The following is a 17,729-nucleotide window of genomic DNA, read 5'->3' as shown; positions in this document are numbered from 1 at the left end:
TATCCTTATTTTTTCTAACAATATTTCATATCAGGTTGCATAACAAAAGCACGTGGTCCTATTTTTTGTAGCGGACGCTCCTAATAGTTGCACCCATTGCCCCATCACACCCAAGCTTCCACAAAGAACTTTGTCTATTGTTCTTTTTATTGAAACAGAATACATATCAAAGTGTCCAAGTAAAGTGCAACGTTGTTTATTTACAACACAATGACACAAAAGCTGGCAATTTTGTGTTTTTCACTATCCACAGTTACAGGTTGTATGTTTTGATTTTCAATGTCTTAGATCCGACACGACATTTTGGGCTATCGCACCGTTCCGTCATGTAACTCGTGAAAGATCGTAGCCATTCGCATAACAAAAGAAAACGAGCCAATAAAACACGGGCACTAGGTTGGGATCAACCAATCACTTCTTCCGTAACAATCAGTGCGTGGATTTTACCAATATGGCGGGTGAGTCCACCTCACATTATAATTATTTGCTTCCGAAGAAATGCCATGTGTGTACACTTAGCTACTATTTCTTTTCATTTCAGATATCGAATTTTACTCGGACCCAGGTAATGATGGTCCCGATGACGGTAAGTGTTACCGATTTACCTCTTAATTATTGCATTTGTGATTATTTAGTGCTGCGGAGAAGAAAACGTCCCGAAGTCTGTGATTTGTATTCTTTCGCGCCGTTATTTGTAAATTATGAATAAAATATACAATGTTTGTTTTGTTTCCATTGCGTATTTGGGTGTCTTAAGTATTCTAAATTCAGTTTAGGGTGTATTTGTTTACGTTTTTAAAGTAACACGTGTATGTGGATTGAAATTCAAACATGACGCCGAATTTTCCCGAGAATTTGATGCCATGATGGTTAGGTCACATGACCTGGACTCTGCTGACCTATTGAACTGTAATTATTCCCGCGCATTGGGGGTTTGAATGGATGTCGTGGAACCGCCATTGCAGCTTCAGCACATTAGTGAAGGACTAATTTGTTTTAGTGTGACCAATTCTAAAATTATCGATTTTCTACTTGTTATGGTTAGTCATGAATGAGTAACGAATTTGTATCATTAGCATAAATGGTAAGTAGGTCAAGCTCTCCTCTTTGTTTTGGGGCTTCCTTGACACATTGCTATCTGTGGCAAGCGCGCCAAATTATTTTTTGTAAATTTGTGCGTTATAAACTCGTTTGTTTTGAAATATTGATAATTATCCCCAATGAATAAGTCTGTACTATTATTTGTTTACCTCTGTGAGTCAACGTGACGAACAAAGGCTTTGTGTGTGAATTAATCGTAAAAATCGATGCGCGCACATGGGATTTGTTTGTCATCAACGTTTCATCATTTTTCTTTATTCATTTATAACGCCACAACTCTGTTGTTAATCATCTGAGAAATAAATTTGTAAATATTTTAAACTTAATTAATTGAATAATTCTTTCCAAAATTTTTTTTTGTTCAGCTCTTGTGGAAGTCCTACAATATCTCATTTTAAACAAAGATGTTTGTTTTTAAATGGAATGGTAAGGTCTTTTTATTACTGTTATTAATTTGATGATGGTATATTTATATAGGATATGGTCTTGATGATTCTTTGGAAGGTGATGATGTGTACAATGCAGATTATAAACTTACTCCACTCCAAAAGCTTGAAAAGTACATGCAGAGTGAGAATGTGTACACAAGGTAATAATTTTGTCAATGGACTTGCAGCTTTGAAGTATTAACCTGCGAATAAAATGCTAAATTTGGCTATATAATAAGATTATATTTTATAATGTAGACAAATGGTTGCACGTGGGCTTCTGGACACACTGCGGGCAGTGGAAGAGACAGAAGATGACGTGTTGCCAGTGTTTAATGCCATGGTTAAATTGTCACAAGACTCTGGTAAGGCTGACATTTAAATTAAGGCCCCTGATTTGCTGTTACCAAATTGTTGAAATTAAGAGAAAGGTCTTGAAAGAGAAATGTTAATGAATTGCTCTGTGTTATACATTGCAGATCCTATTGTACGGTCCGAGTTAATGGAGCAGGTGCCCCATTTAGCTGTTTATTGTCAAGACAATGCAGATATCTATGATCGGTCCATTTCATCTTATCTTTTACCTATGGTTGTGAGATACCTTAATGACCAAAATAATCAGGTAATTATTTAAATTTCAGTCTTTTAAAACATACAATTGAGGTTTCAAGTTTTCATACTTCCTATTTTATTTATATTTGTGTAATTATTTATATTTGTGTAATTCTTTTCAAGGTTCGAAAAACAAGCCAGGCAGCTTTACTTGTCTTGATGGAACAAGAACTAATATGTAAAGGTAGGGACTTTAATTTAGTTTCCTCCCCTTATCAAAAGGGTTTAATAAAATGACTAGAGGTTAAACTTATATTGATACATTACAGTTTTACATCTGTATATTTCTGTATATGTATACTCCAACATCATTGAAGCTTGTGTTTAATTTGGTAAACTTATTTTCCAGAGGACATAGAGCAACAAGTAGTGGGAGTAATTTTGGACCTGGCCAGTCCCGACAGCCTAGACGACTACAGAACAGAGGCTGTAGCTGTATGTATCTAGTCTTACATTAGAAAAGTCACTCAGAGTCGTCAAATTAACCTCATTTTAGTGTACAGTCAGACTTTGATAGTAAAAATAGAATGCTTGGCTTACGGTAGTGGAAGTTTCGTACCAGATGAAATGCTTGGCTGATTGTGAAAGACATGGGTAGTGAGATGTGAAGTCCATCGTCTTACTACTCTGTCTTTTGCAGGAGGTCACAGACAGGTCTACAGGTGTTGTAGTAGTTATAGCATGGCATGGTTGTAGGATTATTGTGTCTAGGAGAAGCAGATGATGAGGCAGTCAATGTAGGATGTTGTAGTGTTATTGTATTATCACAGCCAGCATTGATGAGCCCGGTCAGATGCAAGCCGCCTGGTGGAGGAGTACTGCCGCCAGAGGGGGGTGAGGTTCTGATGTAATGGCGAGGTGGTTGTGGAGGAGTATAGCTAACCAGGGTGTGGTGGAGTTTTGATGTACTGTACTGACTAGGTGGTTGTGATGTATATATTGGAGTATATCACAGCCTGCTTGGATCAGTATAGTAATCAACAAAATCAACGGAAAGGAACGCCATGATGAGTGTTGTACAATGGTAGCGGTCTTTGTGCATTTTGAAGCACTGCACCTATAAACGATGGAGATTAGAGTGAAGTATGAGGGCATTAAAGTGACTGTGAAATGTTGAAAAAATTCATATCACAGCCAGCTTTGATGAGCTTCATTTTCACTCAATGCAGTCATTTGATTTATTAAAATTAGCAGTGCAATAAATTTGTTCTTATCTCTTTCAGTATATCTTCATTCTAAAATTAGGGCAAATGTTTCTCATGACTCTAGAAGAAGTAATGGTATTAATAGGACAAATGTATATCATGAAATAACAAAAATTGATTTCCACACACTACATAAAGAATTCAGGTCCCATGAATGTACATGTAAATCCTCCTCCTCTCAAGGTATCACAGAAATACATTTAAATTTTGGCAGAGATTTTTATGCCAGGACAAATTGAAGTGAATATATATTATATATTTAAAAAAAAAAAATCCTGTCCCATAGTAAGTGAATGCAGAAGAAATAGTCACCAATTTTCATAGATGCATTTTCTTTCATAAATATTGTCTCCAAAGATGAAGGTGTGATTTAGAATACCGTATAATCCCTATTAACCGCCCCTACCCCTATTAGCGCCCCCCTGGGTCTTTTTCAATTGTCAGGAAATAAGGGCCCCCTTTTAGGGGTGGGACGATATACCGATACACCGATACATATCGATATTTTCCTCTAAGATAAGGTTTACGATACAAGCTTCAAATATCGGTACGAAATGATACACGAACGACCTATCCAAAAATTGAAAATGAAAGTACATGTCCTTGGAGGAAATGGCGGCTTGTACAAAGCGAAGAGATGATGATGATATTGAAAACATTGTGTAGAACTAATAAGTCTTTGATTAGGGGTAAAACGTTTTCACTTTTAAGCGGCCTCAGAAGATTGGACAAGAAAAGTTCAGTATGTAAAGCGTGCTATTTACAGAAAGTACCGTTTCCAGAATATTTGATATTTAATGTATTATTAACTGATAGTCCATCTCGTGCTTTTTTGTAATCTCAACTAGGCTACAGACTTTCAGCAATTGATTATAATGTAAATGTGCTGTTTTTAATATGAAATTTTAGTCAGTGTTCTTTGATGAACTACACAACTGTTTGTAAACAACTTGTTAATAGAAATTTGGTAACAATAATGTATACATGTATTATTGTTTTTGTAACGTTTTAGTCAATGAAAATGATGAACTTCAAGTATTAATTTCGAAGCACACATGATTTTATATAGTCAAAGAATAATTTGTTGATTTAATGTCAAGACAAAAAAAAAATGAAATAAAATACTAATTCTTTTGCATAGTTTTATAATTTATTATGTAACAGTTGATTTAATGTCAAGATAGAAAATGAAATAAAATACTTTTTAAAAATAGTTTTATAAATAATTTATCATAATATCGAGATACGTATCGTATCGTGCTAATATATCGAGATACGTATCGTATCGCAAGATCTGTGTATCGTCCCACCCCTACCCCCTTTACAGTGATCGAAATCATCCAGAATCCGTCTGAATCGTATCAAAAGTCCGCCATAAGGAAGAAAGTGAAAATGAAAGTTTGTTATTAGGTAACTCATACATAAAATATTCTTGAAAGTTAAAGTTTTATGAACGACCTAATCATGTATTTCTGAAAGTGAAAGTTATACACACAAGTACAAAATCTGTTCTCCGTGTCTATTCCCTAATTTCAAAGTGGGAAAATGAGTCATACAGACTTGTCGAAATTTTTTAATCGCTTTCAGACATTTGGTCTGACACAGTCGAATGTTTTGTCGGACCAGTCAAACTTTTGTCAGACCAGATACTTGTACGTTTTTTTGATGCTGGTAAAATCATATGAATAACAGCACCAAAATGTACTTTATTATTTTCAATAGCCTTTAATCTAACAAGTTTCCTTTCTTGGGACAGAGAGTCTTTAACATAGACATAAATGACAAGTTTTATGACTTTGCTATAACAAATTTACTTAGCTATCGTCAACATGCTGCATACGTGGTCATTTTTTCTGTGTTTGTGACCTTGAACTACGCATCCCGATCCAGACCTTTATTAAATTTGCATTACGCTCATTTTTTTTCAAACGGACGTCTGGTCCGACGTTTTCTTAAATGTTATCGGTCCAGACAAATTTTTACCGGCCTTGCCGATAGGACCGACGGATTTCGACAAATCTGGTCATATAGCATAATTTTGGTGGATTATTGTAATTTAAAGGCAGGTTAGACAATTTTTAGTGGTTTTCTGTTATTTGTTTTTTTCCAAAAGATTTCTTGAAGTTTAAATATGACATTGAATATTTTAGCAAGAATATCAAAATAACCGCCCCCTTTCCGCAATTTTCTAAGCGCCCGGGGCGGTTAATAGGGATTATACGGTACCCATTGATGTTGTTAAATTAAGTTTTATCTTGTGAAGAGCTATTTTGAAAAATATTTTGAAATTTGATAAACAAGGATTTCATACAACTAGTCAGATTAATTTCATTGAGAAAGTTTTCAAAAAATAAATGAAAAAATATCACATTTTCTACATTAATTAAGATATGGATATGTAAAGCAAGGAGGTCAAAGGGGGTCTTGAAATTGTGTTTCTGAATGTGAAAATTGACTTGGATAAGATTTACAAATGGGAGTTTAAAGTCTCCAAAAAAGGTCTAATATATTTAGTTCATTTCCCTATAACAAGTGCCATTCTGTTAGAAATAAAAAATGCTGATAATTCTAGTCTTGTAAATGAAAGGAAGAGTAAATACCTTGTTTAATATCTAGTTTAAATCAAGGAAGGAATTTACTTGAGGAAGTTAATGGCTTCCTGCATATTTTGTACATTTACCTTTGAAACTTTTGATTTCGAGCATTTTTCTTGATACCAGATGGGAATGATAACTGAAACACAAGACAAGGAGCTCACAAAGTGGCTGTGAATTGTTCATCCTCAAATCACAGCCAGCTTTGATGAGCTCTAAGTTTTGTCAACCTGCAAATCTTAACACAATCAACTGTTTTATTGGAGGAACCCATTTGTTTGTGAGAAGCAGTTGTGCAACTTGTCAAAGTTGCTGTGATGTGTTGATGATGTTCATATCACAGCTAGCTTTGATGAGCTTGTGCTGCTGAAACAGCCAAATTCTACAAGGACCAGAAATGCATATAACTTGAATGAGCATGTGTTGCTGAAAGAACTCGATTCTACAGGGACGAAAAATGCTTAGAGCTTTAATGAGTATGTGTTGCTGAAGGAGCCAGATTCGAAAGGGACATAAAATTCATAGAACCAAAGAGGATATGTGGAGGAACTGACAAATTGAAGTTGTCAAAGTGGCAGTGATGTGTTGTCTATTCATATCACAGCCAGCTTTGATGAGCTTGACTTTTGTCATCAGCACCAGGGATTTCAGGCAAGAAGGTTGAACTAACATGTTTATTTTGCATGAACAGTATTTGATGATCATGTTTTGAGTTATCGATTACATGTTGCATGATTTTATTGTTCAATTCTGCTGTTCTTTGCATGTTTAATATGGAAGATATTGAAATAAAAATACTTGCATGATACAAATGAGTAAATGACTACTGATTGCATGGCTAGCATTGAAGTGGCTGGGATGTGCTGATGCTTGTCATATCACAGCCAGCTTTGATGACAGGCAAGTAATCGTCACAGCTAGCTAGAATGTGGAATATTTTTATCTTCCATTCAAAATGTTTGTTTTTATTTGGGGGAGGGGGTGTCAACATTTTGTCTAAATGAAAAATAAAGAATGTGAAAAAAATATTTGAAATATTTAAATCACCTTTGTCTTTTGATTTTGTTTTAGCTTATGAGCAAAATGGCTCCACTCCTTGGAAAAGACATGACTGAGCGTTTGTTCTTGTTACGATTTTGTGAAATGTGTACAGACCCCCTCTTTCATGTGAGAAAGGTAACCAATATTTAAATCTACTCCTGGAAATATCTCTTGTTTTATTTCCTAAAGAAGAGAATAGATCATCCCAAAACATTTTATTTGCAGGTGTGTGCGGCAAACTTTGGTGATATGTGTAAAGTTGTTGGTCAGGACAACACAGAGCAGCATTTGGTAATTCTTTCATCTTACAATAGTCTTTATATTTCAAAGATCTGTTATTTTGGAGCTGTTTGGGGAATTTCTGGATTTTTGGTTTGAAATACAGATTACAGACTGGCTCCGAAAACTTTAATTTTCTTTTTGTGTTCTATATTAAAATTGTTTTAATGTCAAAGTAATACATGGCAATGATTGGATTCATACTGAAACCTTTATTACATAAATGTTCATGTATAGAGATTCAGAATGACATTAATGTATGCTCAAATGCTGATGAAACACAATTGCAAAATCATAAGAGTAAAAAATCATATTATCGCTATTACTGAAAAACTCCAAAAAAGAATTAAAAGCTCATTGCTTGACTTAATTTTTACAGTTGCCTAAATTTTACTACCTGTGTGAGGATGGCGTCTGGGGAGTCAGGAAGGCGTGTGCTGAGTGTTTTATGGTCGTGTCTTGTTCATGTTCCCAGGATGTCCGAAAAGGAGAACTCGCCAATCTGTTTGTCAATCTGCTCTGTGATCTTTCTAGATGGGTAAGCAGTATTTCAGAGAAATTTTTGTTTTTCATGGGTGTTTAGGTAGAAGAAACAGATTTTCTCCCTTGATTTAATACTGAAAGTTGGCATAGCATATGATAAACAACATAGAAATTCTTAAAAGGCTTAAGAAGAGTAAACATTTGAAATTTTATATACTGGAGCATTGTCTTATTAGAATGTTATATATTCCAGGTTCGTATGGCAGCTTTTCAACAATTGGGACCATTCATATCAACCTTTGCTGATCCAGGCTTGACTGGGTTGTATGTCAATGAAGATGGCATTCTAAGTGTTCAAGTAGAACAACTGCATAACATGTAAGTTCTGGGTTAGTAAAATACGGTCCAATAAAATCTGTTGAATATTTTACATAAAACTTTCAAGTGATTTGAAAGTATTGTAAACAATGTGTATTTGTACACTTAGTGAAAGACTGAGAGAACTTGGAGAAAAATTGGAGCATGAGAGTAAACAAATCCAAGCCAGTGGGTTAACGGAAGAGACAGATGAGTCGGCGGAGGACCAGACCCTTGATAAGAACCCCCAGAGTGAAACTCGATCTAGTAGTGTCTGTGATATGAACATGGACCTCAGTGAAACTGATGACTCCACAGAAATTATCATTTCTTCTTGTGCTACAAATAATTCCTCATCAGAGGGCGAGTTGTCCTTGGAAGAAATAAGGGCTCAAGAATACCAGGCAAAAAAATCAGATGAGAGACTTGCCGAGTCTGGTTCTAAATCCGAGGAAGCTGGATCAGAGAAAGACAACTGTGATAAATGTGATATTGAGGAGACAGGTGCCCCGAGGCAGGGAGAGGAGAATGCGGAGAGTATATGTAGTGACGAGTCAAGTAGAGAGGATGATACCAAAGCCAGCTGTGATTCCGTAGACCAGAACAAACCTGAGATATCAAGTCAAGAAGACCTAGTGCATATACATTCTGATTCCTCACTAAATACCTACGATTCCTTTAATTTCTGGCGGGACCCACTACCAGAAGTTAGTTTAGATTTAGATGTTTTAAATGACAATCAAGATAAAGACGGAGTAAACCTATCTTCGCGTACAGCCACGGAGAATGAATGTGATACAATCAACAGTGATATGGGTAGTTTGTCATTGACTGATTCCGGGAACTATCCACTCAGTGCTTCTAATCAGTCCAAAAGTCAGATCCACACGGCCAGCATTAGTTCTGTTTCTGAGGAATCCGTCAGCCACATTGGAAGTACACATGTACTCGGCCAGAACCTGAATGAAGTCATGGAAGGTGTGGTACATGGTGCGTTATCAATAAAAGCAGAAAAATTTGTCAATATAAAATTTGAATTAAAAAAAGTTGATTTGAGTCTACATATTGCAGATTGATGCTATTCTTTATTAAAAGTAATAATACAGTTATAATCTGATGTAGCTGGATGGCTGTTTATTCCAGATTACGGCTTTATTGACAGTTTTTCTGAGCTGTCTCTATTGCCTCTTACAGATATCAGTGGCTCCAGCCTGGGATACATTGACAGTGACAGTTCTCAGGACATTGTAGAGACCATGGATGAAGCTTCTCTGGCACAGATGCAGGTAAACAACTAGTGCACAATTGTGTATAGGATGGAAATGAAAACTGCATACTGTAAACCAACTTTTATTTTGTGTGTGTGAAATTTTCACGAGAGACATGATTGCCAATATTTCTCACGGCAGTCTGGTCCTTAGGGTCTTGGTCCATTAATAACAGATCAAAGAAAGGCTTGATTGTGAAAATTAATCATCGCGAACAAGTTTACCCCCGAATTGTGAAATAAAATAGTTGCCTTTCAAAGTTGGTTTACAGCATCTCTATATGAAATTTGGGAATATAAATACTATGAAAACCAGATACAATATTTACAACATTAAACGTGGGGTCTTTATAAGTCTGAGAAAGATGTAAGAATCTAAAATGAATTTGTCTCAAAAAGAGGGAGGAATGGGTTTAAGACAGTATTATATTGAATACTGTGAAATGATTTCAGGGCCAACCAATATTTGATATGTTCATAGAAATGAAGATTGCACAGGAGTTGCAATTGATATTAATTTGCCTCCATCCTTGAGGTAAATTTTCAAAAGATGTTCCAATTCTTCAACATTTATTTAAATATTGGTTTGAATTTTAAATGATGAAATTTGAATTTTTGTCAAAAGGAAGAAAGGTAAGTACATCTGAGTAAAACTTCAGAGATTGGCTAGAGAAATCAATGAAAAACTAAAAAGGGGGGAGGAAAAAAATGTCTCTGAATTTACAGTCTTTTAAACATAACAAATATCGGCAATTTACTGGTTTCACATCACAACACCATGTAAAAATGCACCAAGGGTGCTGTAAGTAACAAACATGATGTACAATTTGATCATGTTTTGTCCTAAATACTGTAAATCACTTTTTATTCACGAGAACTTTATTTTCGCATAATTACGCGAGACTGTGTGCTCGCGAAAATTAAATTCTCACGTATAATAGTATTCCTTAAGATTATATAGAGCAATAACCCCAATTCGTTAAAATTTTGTCTCGCTTATCAAGAGTCAATGACTATCTCGCGAAAGTATGGTGTCCCGAAAATTTAGTGATCTACAGTAATACGAAGCAAAGTGGAATTTGAATCGGTCGAATAAGAGGACTGAAAAGATCTGATTTTAGTTGTGAAGCAGGATTGATAACATTTTTTTTTAAAGGAAAGTCACCATCATACATAAATAATCACACTAGATGAGACGATTTCACATTCAGTTTCTTGTTTGTATTTTAAATTTTCTTTGATCTGATAATGCAGCTTATATTAATTCCTTCAGACCTTGTACTGAAAGTTAAATTGAATGGTTGTTTTTCAGGACATTGTGCCTCAGAGTCTGTTGGAGAGTTACCTGGGGATGGTTGATCCTTCCCGAGCCCAGACCGTGGACACAGAGATTACCAAACACTGTGCTTACAATCTGCCAGCTGTAGCTTACACCTTAGGCAGGAAAAACTGGAACTGTATCAAAATATTGTACGATAAACTTGCCTCAGATATGCAGGTAACACTCTTATGGAACACTTTTAAGCTGATGTTTCAGTACATTGAAAAATGCCATTTATTACATCAAAATTTGTGAAGATAAATTCATTTCTATACTTCTGTAACTTGATGGGAAAGAAGATGAAAATTTTGATTCTTAATTAAATCAAAATTTGTTAAGATACCGTCATTGCGGGAAAGCAACTATTGTTGCTATATTTTTGTAAATTGATGAGTAAGCAGATGAAAATTTCAATTCTTAGAGATCAGTGCTCAGAAGGTAATATTTATTAACTTGTATTTGTTTTCAGTGGAAAGTGAGGAGAACATTGGCTTTCTCTATACATGAGATGGCTATCATTCTGGGAGATGACATCACCCATAGAGATCTTGTTCCTGTGTTTGACGGATTCCTGAAGGATTTAGATGAAGTCAAGATTGGGGTGTTAAAACACTTGGCCGATTTCTTGAGGGTATATATACTTTGTGAAATTTTATTGATAAGCAATTAGAAAAATGATGTTTTAGAAATTTTATTTGATTTGTTTTTGTAGACTAAATGGTAATCTGTATCTTCATCTTAATTCAATAATTTTATAAACAAAAGTGCTAACACCTTACTTAATATGCTTCCAGCTCTTAAAACCAGATGTGAGAAGGCAGTATTTGACAAAATTATCAGGATTTCTGAACACAGACAATACCAGAAATTGGAGATTTAGACTAGAACTGGCAGAGTATGTTCAGGAAAAATGTTTTATATGTTGATATTCTTTATGAAAGTTAGCTATTGGCTTGATACAGTGAACTATTTGTGTAAAGAGCTTGTTACAGTGTTGCCGATTATTAATAGATCTGTTGTGTTGTAGGCAGCTGATCATGACGTCGGAGTTGTTCTCTTCTGTGGAGATCAGCCAGCACCTGCTGCCCATCTGTCTGTCTTTAATGGAGGACAAGGTGTCAGAGGTCAGATTAGTGGCCTACAAACTGGTGAGTACAGTCAAGCAAAAATACTCTACATACACTGATCAGTCATCTAGTAAGAGGCTAGATATTGAAAATGTGTCTTGTTTTAATAGATGAGTGCTATGGTAAAGAGGCTAGCTTATGAAGATGAAAAATTAACAGAAGGATTACTGAATGAACTAGTGTCCAAGTTTGCAAAGAGCAACAAATGGGTTTGCAGGCAGATGTAAGTACCGCATCCAACAAATTTTACTGTCTCAACTTAAAAAAAATCTATCTCTTATCTTATCATACACATTCTCTGTAGTTTATCATGTATACTTGTGTCAAAGATTTACATTTTACTACAAGGCTTGAGATTTTGTGTAAACGTTTGTGGTTGCAGTCAATGTAATGACAATTTTTAATAAGTCGGTAAAACGGCAAATGCTTTCACTATAGTAGGAGGCTTGTTCACACTAACAGTTGAAAGAAATTAATGTATGTTTGTCTTTCAGCTATGTGCAGATGTGTTATGCTGTGTTGGAGGATGAGTCGCTTCCCTTGGATCTCTTTTCCAAACACCTGCTTCCAGTGTTGCTCAACATAAGTCATGACCCTGTACCTAATGTTAGGCTCTCTCTTTCCAAGGTCATGAACGATCAAATTATTCCAAGAGGTAAAAAAATAATCGAATTATTCCAAGAGGTAAACATCTGTATAAAAAAAAATCAGGCATGAAAATGTAATTAGGCATATAATTTAGATGTTTCAACGTTTTAATTACAGAATATTTTACCACTGAAGGTCACCCTCAGCACGAGGAAATCCTGAAGACGTTGGAGCGATTACAGACAGACAGTGATCGGGATGTCCGATATTTTGCCAATCCTGTGCCAGAGAACACCAGTCTGCTGGATTACGAGGATGATGCTATCGAGGATATTGATGTAGAAACGGTAGGTCCCTAGTACTTTATAGGAACACAAGACTATTACGCATGTACACACAAGTTAAGTCTTACACTAGGAAAAAAAAACAACTGTAGATTGGTAAAAAATCAGGATGGCTTTAATTTCACCATGTTTGTGATTTATTATCACAGTGAAATTAAACCCATCGTGAATGCTATCATTTTTATTTTTTTAAAGTTTTACATGGAATTTTAACACAACTTGCAGAAAACCAAAAAAAACTTTTTAGTGATGTCTTTCTCTTCAAAATTTGAGTAATACTTTTATTTGGTTTTTCAGTTGCCAGTATAATTACAATGGACCGTTCTACTCAGGGACCAACCAGTGATATGCAATGTTTCTCACCACCATCCTTAACTCAACAAACTGTTCGAAGCATCTCAATGGTGTCCATGTTTAGGATATTTAAGATGGAATATGAGACAAGACTGTCCCTTTAAAACTGTTGATTAAGTGATCGTTACCAAAATTAGCCATGATTTAACTTTTTACATACAAAAAGATTAACAATGTTGAAATGTTTGCAAAATTCGGTACTCGGTTACTCGGAAAAATATTTTTTAATATTTCTAAGCTTAATTATTTATTAATGCATTAAACAATCTGTTTAAAACGTAAAATTCATTGCATTGTACATAATAATTATTTCCTACTCCTCTAAAAGACCGTTATCGCCCTTGGCAGTGTTTATACAGTAATTATCGGCCAATATGTTACCTGTTTTCTGGTCGTCTTTACCCATATTTTTTTTTATTTTCTTTATATTTGTTTTTACTGAACATCGTTTAAGATCTTTATGATTAAATAAATTTAATTTTGTCAATTTGGAAACAAAAAATTCTTAAAATAGAAAATGATATTACACGCGCGACTGTTGATATGGTTGTGTTTGATTACATGCCAAATGTACAAATATTGAAGGCAAAGGCTTTAAAAAACTGATGTCTAGTTGCACCAAACAACAAAACACCGTCCCGTGATACTATAAAATCAAGGATAAAAAGTATACGAAAATCGTAAATCGGCTCTCACTGTTAGAACTTGGTCAAGTTCAAGTCAAACTGTACGACTGATATATACCTTGACGTCAAATGCAACAAAGAGTAACATTACAATTACGGAGTAGATTTTTTTTTTTAAAAACAAAAACACCATGAACCACTTACGATTTTATTTCTTGTATTTATCTGATAAATAAGTTGAACTTTAAAAAAATGTAATATTAAATTTCGTCGGGCACGAAGTTAAACAAGTCATCATTGTTATATATAAATGCATTTACGCGTAATTAACCTCCCATCAGAGCATGTGGTTTATTTCCAAAGTGTTTACAATGTTTTACATTCATCAATTTACTTGTTCATATTTATTTACACTTTTACCGAGTACCCGGGTACTCGATCGGAAAACGTCCATAAAATGGAAATTAAAAATTAACCGATTTGACATCCCTACTTTTTACATACAAAAAGATTAACAATGTTGAAATGTTTGCAAAATTCATTGTTATTTTATGGAGAAACTCTGTGAATTTTATATCCTAATATTTTATCAGAACATGGCAATATGTTGTGCAAAATTTATTTATTATAATAATTTATTTACTTTTATTTCAAAATGGTATCGTACAAATTACAACACATCAGAGGCCAATATAGTGTTTTGTGGAGAAATATTCATGTTTTGTTTGTATATCCATATTATTTTCTTGTTAAAACTTTTAAAAATATTTTTAATTCCTCATTTGGAAACAAAATAAGTGTTAATAGAAAATGATTATTAAATTGCATTTGTTTGTTGTGCCAAATGCTGCAATAATCTGGGTATGTGAAAGAAGTTGGTCTAGTGGATAAACTTGCTTTAAATTGAAATGTGGATTGATTGAAGTGTGTTTACTCTTAGTATTTTGAAAATGCAAGTGATGTGAAAATATATCATTCATGTACTAAATTTCTTTATTCAACTTCAAATGAAGTCGTGGAAGGTACAATTTATATATGAAATATCTAGATAATTCTCAATTGTTGGAGTTTTGAGGTGTAGCTATTGAGGCTGATGAATTAAAAAAAAAGTCAACATTTTATATATAAATATCCATTAATTCTATTGTTGAACAAAATGTTTTCAGTTAAAGGAATATGAAGGCTACACCAGTGATTTGATATTTATATACCTCTGTTCAGTTTGATAAGTGCCATAAAATGGAAACAAAAATATTTAGAAAACCCGAATAATGAGTTGTAAACAGGACATAAGGGTATGACTGGTCCATTCTAAAGCGGGATCATAAATTATGTGTCTAATGTCTTGTTACAGAGGAGGAAGGAATAAGAATATTAAAACTGATATTTTATAGAAAATTTTTAATGCTATTGATCTGTGATTTTGTTGATGAGATTATGCCAGTAAAACTGTTTGGAAAAATACCCTTGAGTTTGAGTTTTATTTTATGTATGTTGCACATGTAGAACCATCTGGAGATGATAGGTACTATTAAGGATGACCTCATATATAAGGGTGTTGTACGTCGGTGAAAAAATTGCAAAGTTAGTGCTTCAAAATTCATTGGAAAAATCTGTCTTGGTTTTGTGCCTGTGAGGACATGGCATGTAACTGGTCACTATGACACTATAAAGGAGGTGGGCGTATTTTGCATATGATCGACCAGAGTATTATATGAAGTGGTTTATGTCCATGATTTGGTCAGACTACCACAGCTGGACATGTTTTACAAAATGTTATTTTTGCTCTTGTGTTGCATGGTACATGTATGTGATCTCATTTTGACGTAGAAATAACATGAAGGCCATAAAGCAACTCTGGTGAGCGTTGTGGTCTATGGGGCTTGTTACAAAATTGTTCGTATGTAAAAATTATAAGCCAAAGTATATTTCAACTCCAATGTTTTACTGAGCGGTCATACAAAAAAGGATGTTCGACCGCGGAGTGAGACACTGTGCTCGACAGTGACGGAATTGAATGAGTTTAACCAGCTGGAATATATTTTTATCACAGATACATGCACGTCCGAAAAATTAAAAAAAACGATGTGTTTGTGAAACACTGATGCCCCCGTAAGGCAACATTGCAAAGATTAAACTTTTCTTAAACGCAAATTTAATATATTGGTACCAAAAGGAGGATATTCTCACTGGAAAAACAGTTGTGAAATATAAAAGTAGGCCAAGGTCAAGTTTTTTCATAATTACAGAAATCGTCAAGGTCATTAGTATCCAATGAAAGGTATTGCCACAAAAATACATATGTAAAGTATGGAAGCCCTAGCCCAAACCGTCCAAAAATTATGGCCAAGGTTATAAATTTTAAAATGTAGGTCAAACTCCTAGGTCAAAGGTCTTGCTATCAAATGAAAGGTCTTGTCACAAGGATTAAATATGTAGAGTATGAAAGCACTTGCCCTAACCCTTTAAAAGTAATGGTCAAGATTTGGTTTTTAAAAGTAGGCCAAACTCCAAGGTCAAGGTCAAATGGTCAAAGTTCTTGGTATCCAATGAAGGGTCTTTTCACAAGGATTACATATGCGAAGTATATGTTATTAATTTCAGTTAAGTATAAAGTTTTGCGTTACGTCACGATCTTTATCGTCAGATGCATCCAGCGTAAACAATTCACGTGATTGGTCAACTCAATATTATCAACGTTGGCACGGAAATGGTCTGTTTCACGAGCAACTAATCAGGGATGAGAAGAAAGTTCCAGTCGTCAAGTTTGCGGTGAGGAGGCATGTACAATTTACCTTGAGCGCAGCTGTCAACTAGATCGTGACGTAACGTAAAACTTCACTCTTAACTGCAAACTATAATAAGCCCTATCCCTTACCGTTCAAAAGTTATGGCCAAGGTTAAAGTTTCTTCACAAGTAAGGAATTCTCCATATCAAGGTCAAAAGGTCAAGGTTGCTAGTATCCAATGAAAGGTCTTGCCACATCGAATACATATGTAAAGTACGGAAGCCCTAGCCCTACTCGTTCAGAAGTTATGGCCAAGGTTAAATATTTTTAAAAGAAGGTCAAACTCCAAGGTCAAGGTAAAAGGATCAACGGTCTTGCTATCAAGTGAAAGGTCTTGTCACAAAGATTGCATATTTAAAATGTCATTACCATTCAAAAGTAATGGCCTAGGTTAAAGTTTTTAAAAGTAGGTCAAACTCCAAGGTAAAAGGGTCAAAGTTCTTGGTATCCAATGAAGGGTCTTTTCACAAGGATTACATATGTGAAGTATATAAGCCCTATCCCTTACCGTTCAAAATTAAGTTATTGCCAAGGTTAAAGTTTTTTCACAAGTTCGGAAATCTCCAAGATCAAGGTCAAAAGGTCAAGGTTGTTGGTATCCTATGAAAGATCTTTCAACAAAGAATACATATGTGAAGTATATATGTCCTGGTATCTACTGTTCAAAGGATATGGCCAAAGTAAAAGTTCGCAATTTTTGTGTAAAAGGGGGCCAGACTCCAAGGTCAATGTCAAAAGGTCAAATTTGGTGGTATCCTAAGAAAGGTCTTGTCACAAGGAATAACCATGTGAAATATGAAAAACATAACTCCGCTAAATCAAAAGTTATGGGCAAGGTTAATGCGGACAAACAGACAGACAGACGGACGGACACGACAAAAAATATATACCCCCGAAACTTCGTTTACAGGGGCATAAAAATTATAACCAAATATTTATTGACTGTGTCCTCGGGCAAAATGCGTTCTGTCGAATCTACCAAACTGTAACTGCGTCAGGCAAACAATTTGGTTCTTGGGTCCGACAAAATGGATCTTGCCCTCGAATCAAGTAAATGACCAAGTAAATGCAAGTACATGTATCAAATTTATTGATAGATGAATTTGAGGTTTTGTTTTAGGGTACATGCATATACATGCATGTATCTTCCAATACTAGTGTACTCTCTTGTCCTTGCATGCACACACAGTCGCATGAAAATTTTCGAACTACT

At 34.8% G+C, this 17,729-nt stretch overlaps 1 protein-coding gene across 4 annotated transcripts; it reads left to right on the top strand.

Annotated features, from left to right (window-relative positions):
• The first annotated feature begins 308 nt into the window (after window positions 1-308).
• On the top strand, window positions 309-13,290 carry LOC134244796 (serine/threonine-protein phosphatase 4 regulatory subunit 1-like). Of its 4 annotated transcripts, none has more exons than XM_062727037.1 (21): window positions 309-458; window positions 542-586; window positions 1,579-1,690; window positions 1,788-1,894; window positions 2,009-2,151; window positions 2,265-2,325; window positions 2,491-2,576; window positions 7,012-7,116; window positions 7,207-7,272; window positions 7,640-7,798; window positions 7,997-8,121; window positions 8,231-9,090; window positions 9,244-9,386; window positions 10,680-10,865; window positions 11,158-11,319; window positions 11,483-11,583; window positions 11,716-11,836; window positions 11,926-12,038; window positions 12,310-12,470; window positions 12,599-12,750; window positions 13,045-13,290. In XM_062727037.1, exons 1-21 carry the CDS (start codon window positions 452-454, stop codon window positions 13,054-13,056), a joined length of 3,027 nt encoding a protein of 1,008 aa, XP_062583021.1. In that variant the 5' UTR covers window positions 309-451; the 3' UTR covers window positions 13,057-13,290. The 4 variants fall into 4 exon arrangements, with proteins under 4 accessions (XP_062583021.1, XP_062583022.1, XP_062583020.1 ...); XM_062727038.1 differs by having other exon boundaries at window positions 312-458; window positions 9,295-9,386; window positions 12,581-12,750; XM_062727036.1 differs by having other exon boundaries at window positions 312-458; window positions 12,581-12,750.
• Window positions 13,291-17,729: the final 4,439 nt, after the last annotated feature.

Source organism: Saccostrea cucullata, unplaced genomic scaffold (assembly GCF_032062105.1).
Source record: "Saccostrea cucullata isolate Sc308-1 unplaced genomic scaffold, CSIRO_AGI_Scuc_v1 ctg249, whole genome shotgun sequence".
Taxonomy (NCBI): Eukaryota; Metazoa; Mollusca; class Bivalvia; order Ostreida; family Ostreidae; genus Saccostrea; species Saccostrea cuccullata.
Note: the sequence above shows the minus strand (reverse complement) of the source record. Positions and strands in the feature narration are given on the sequence as shown.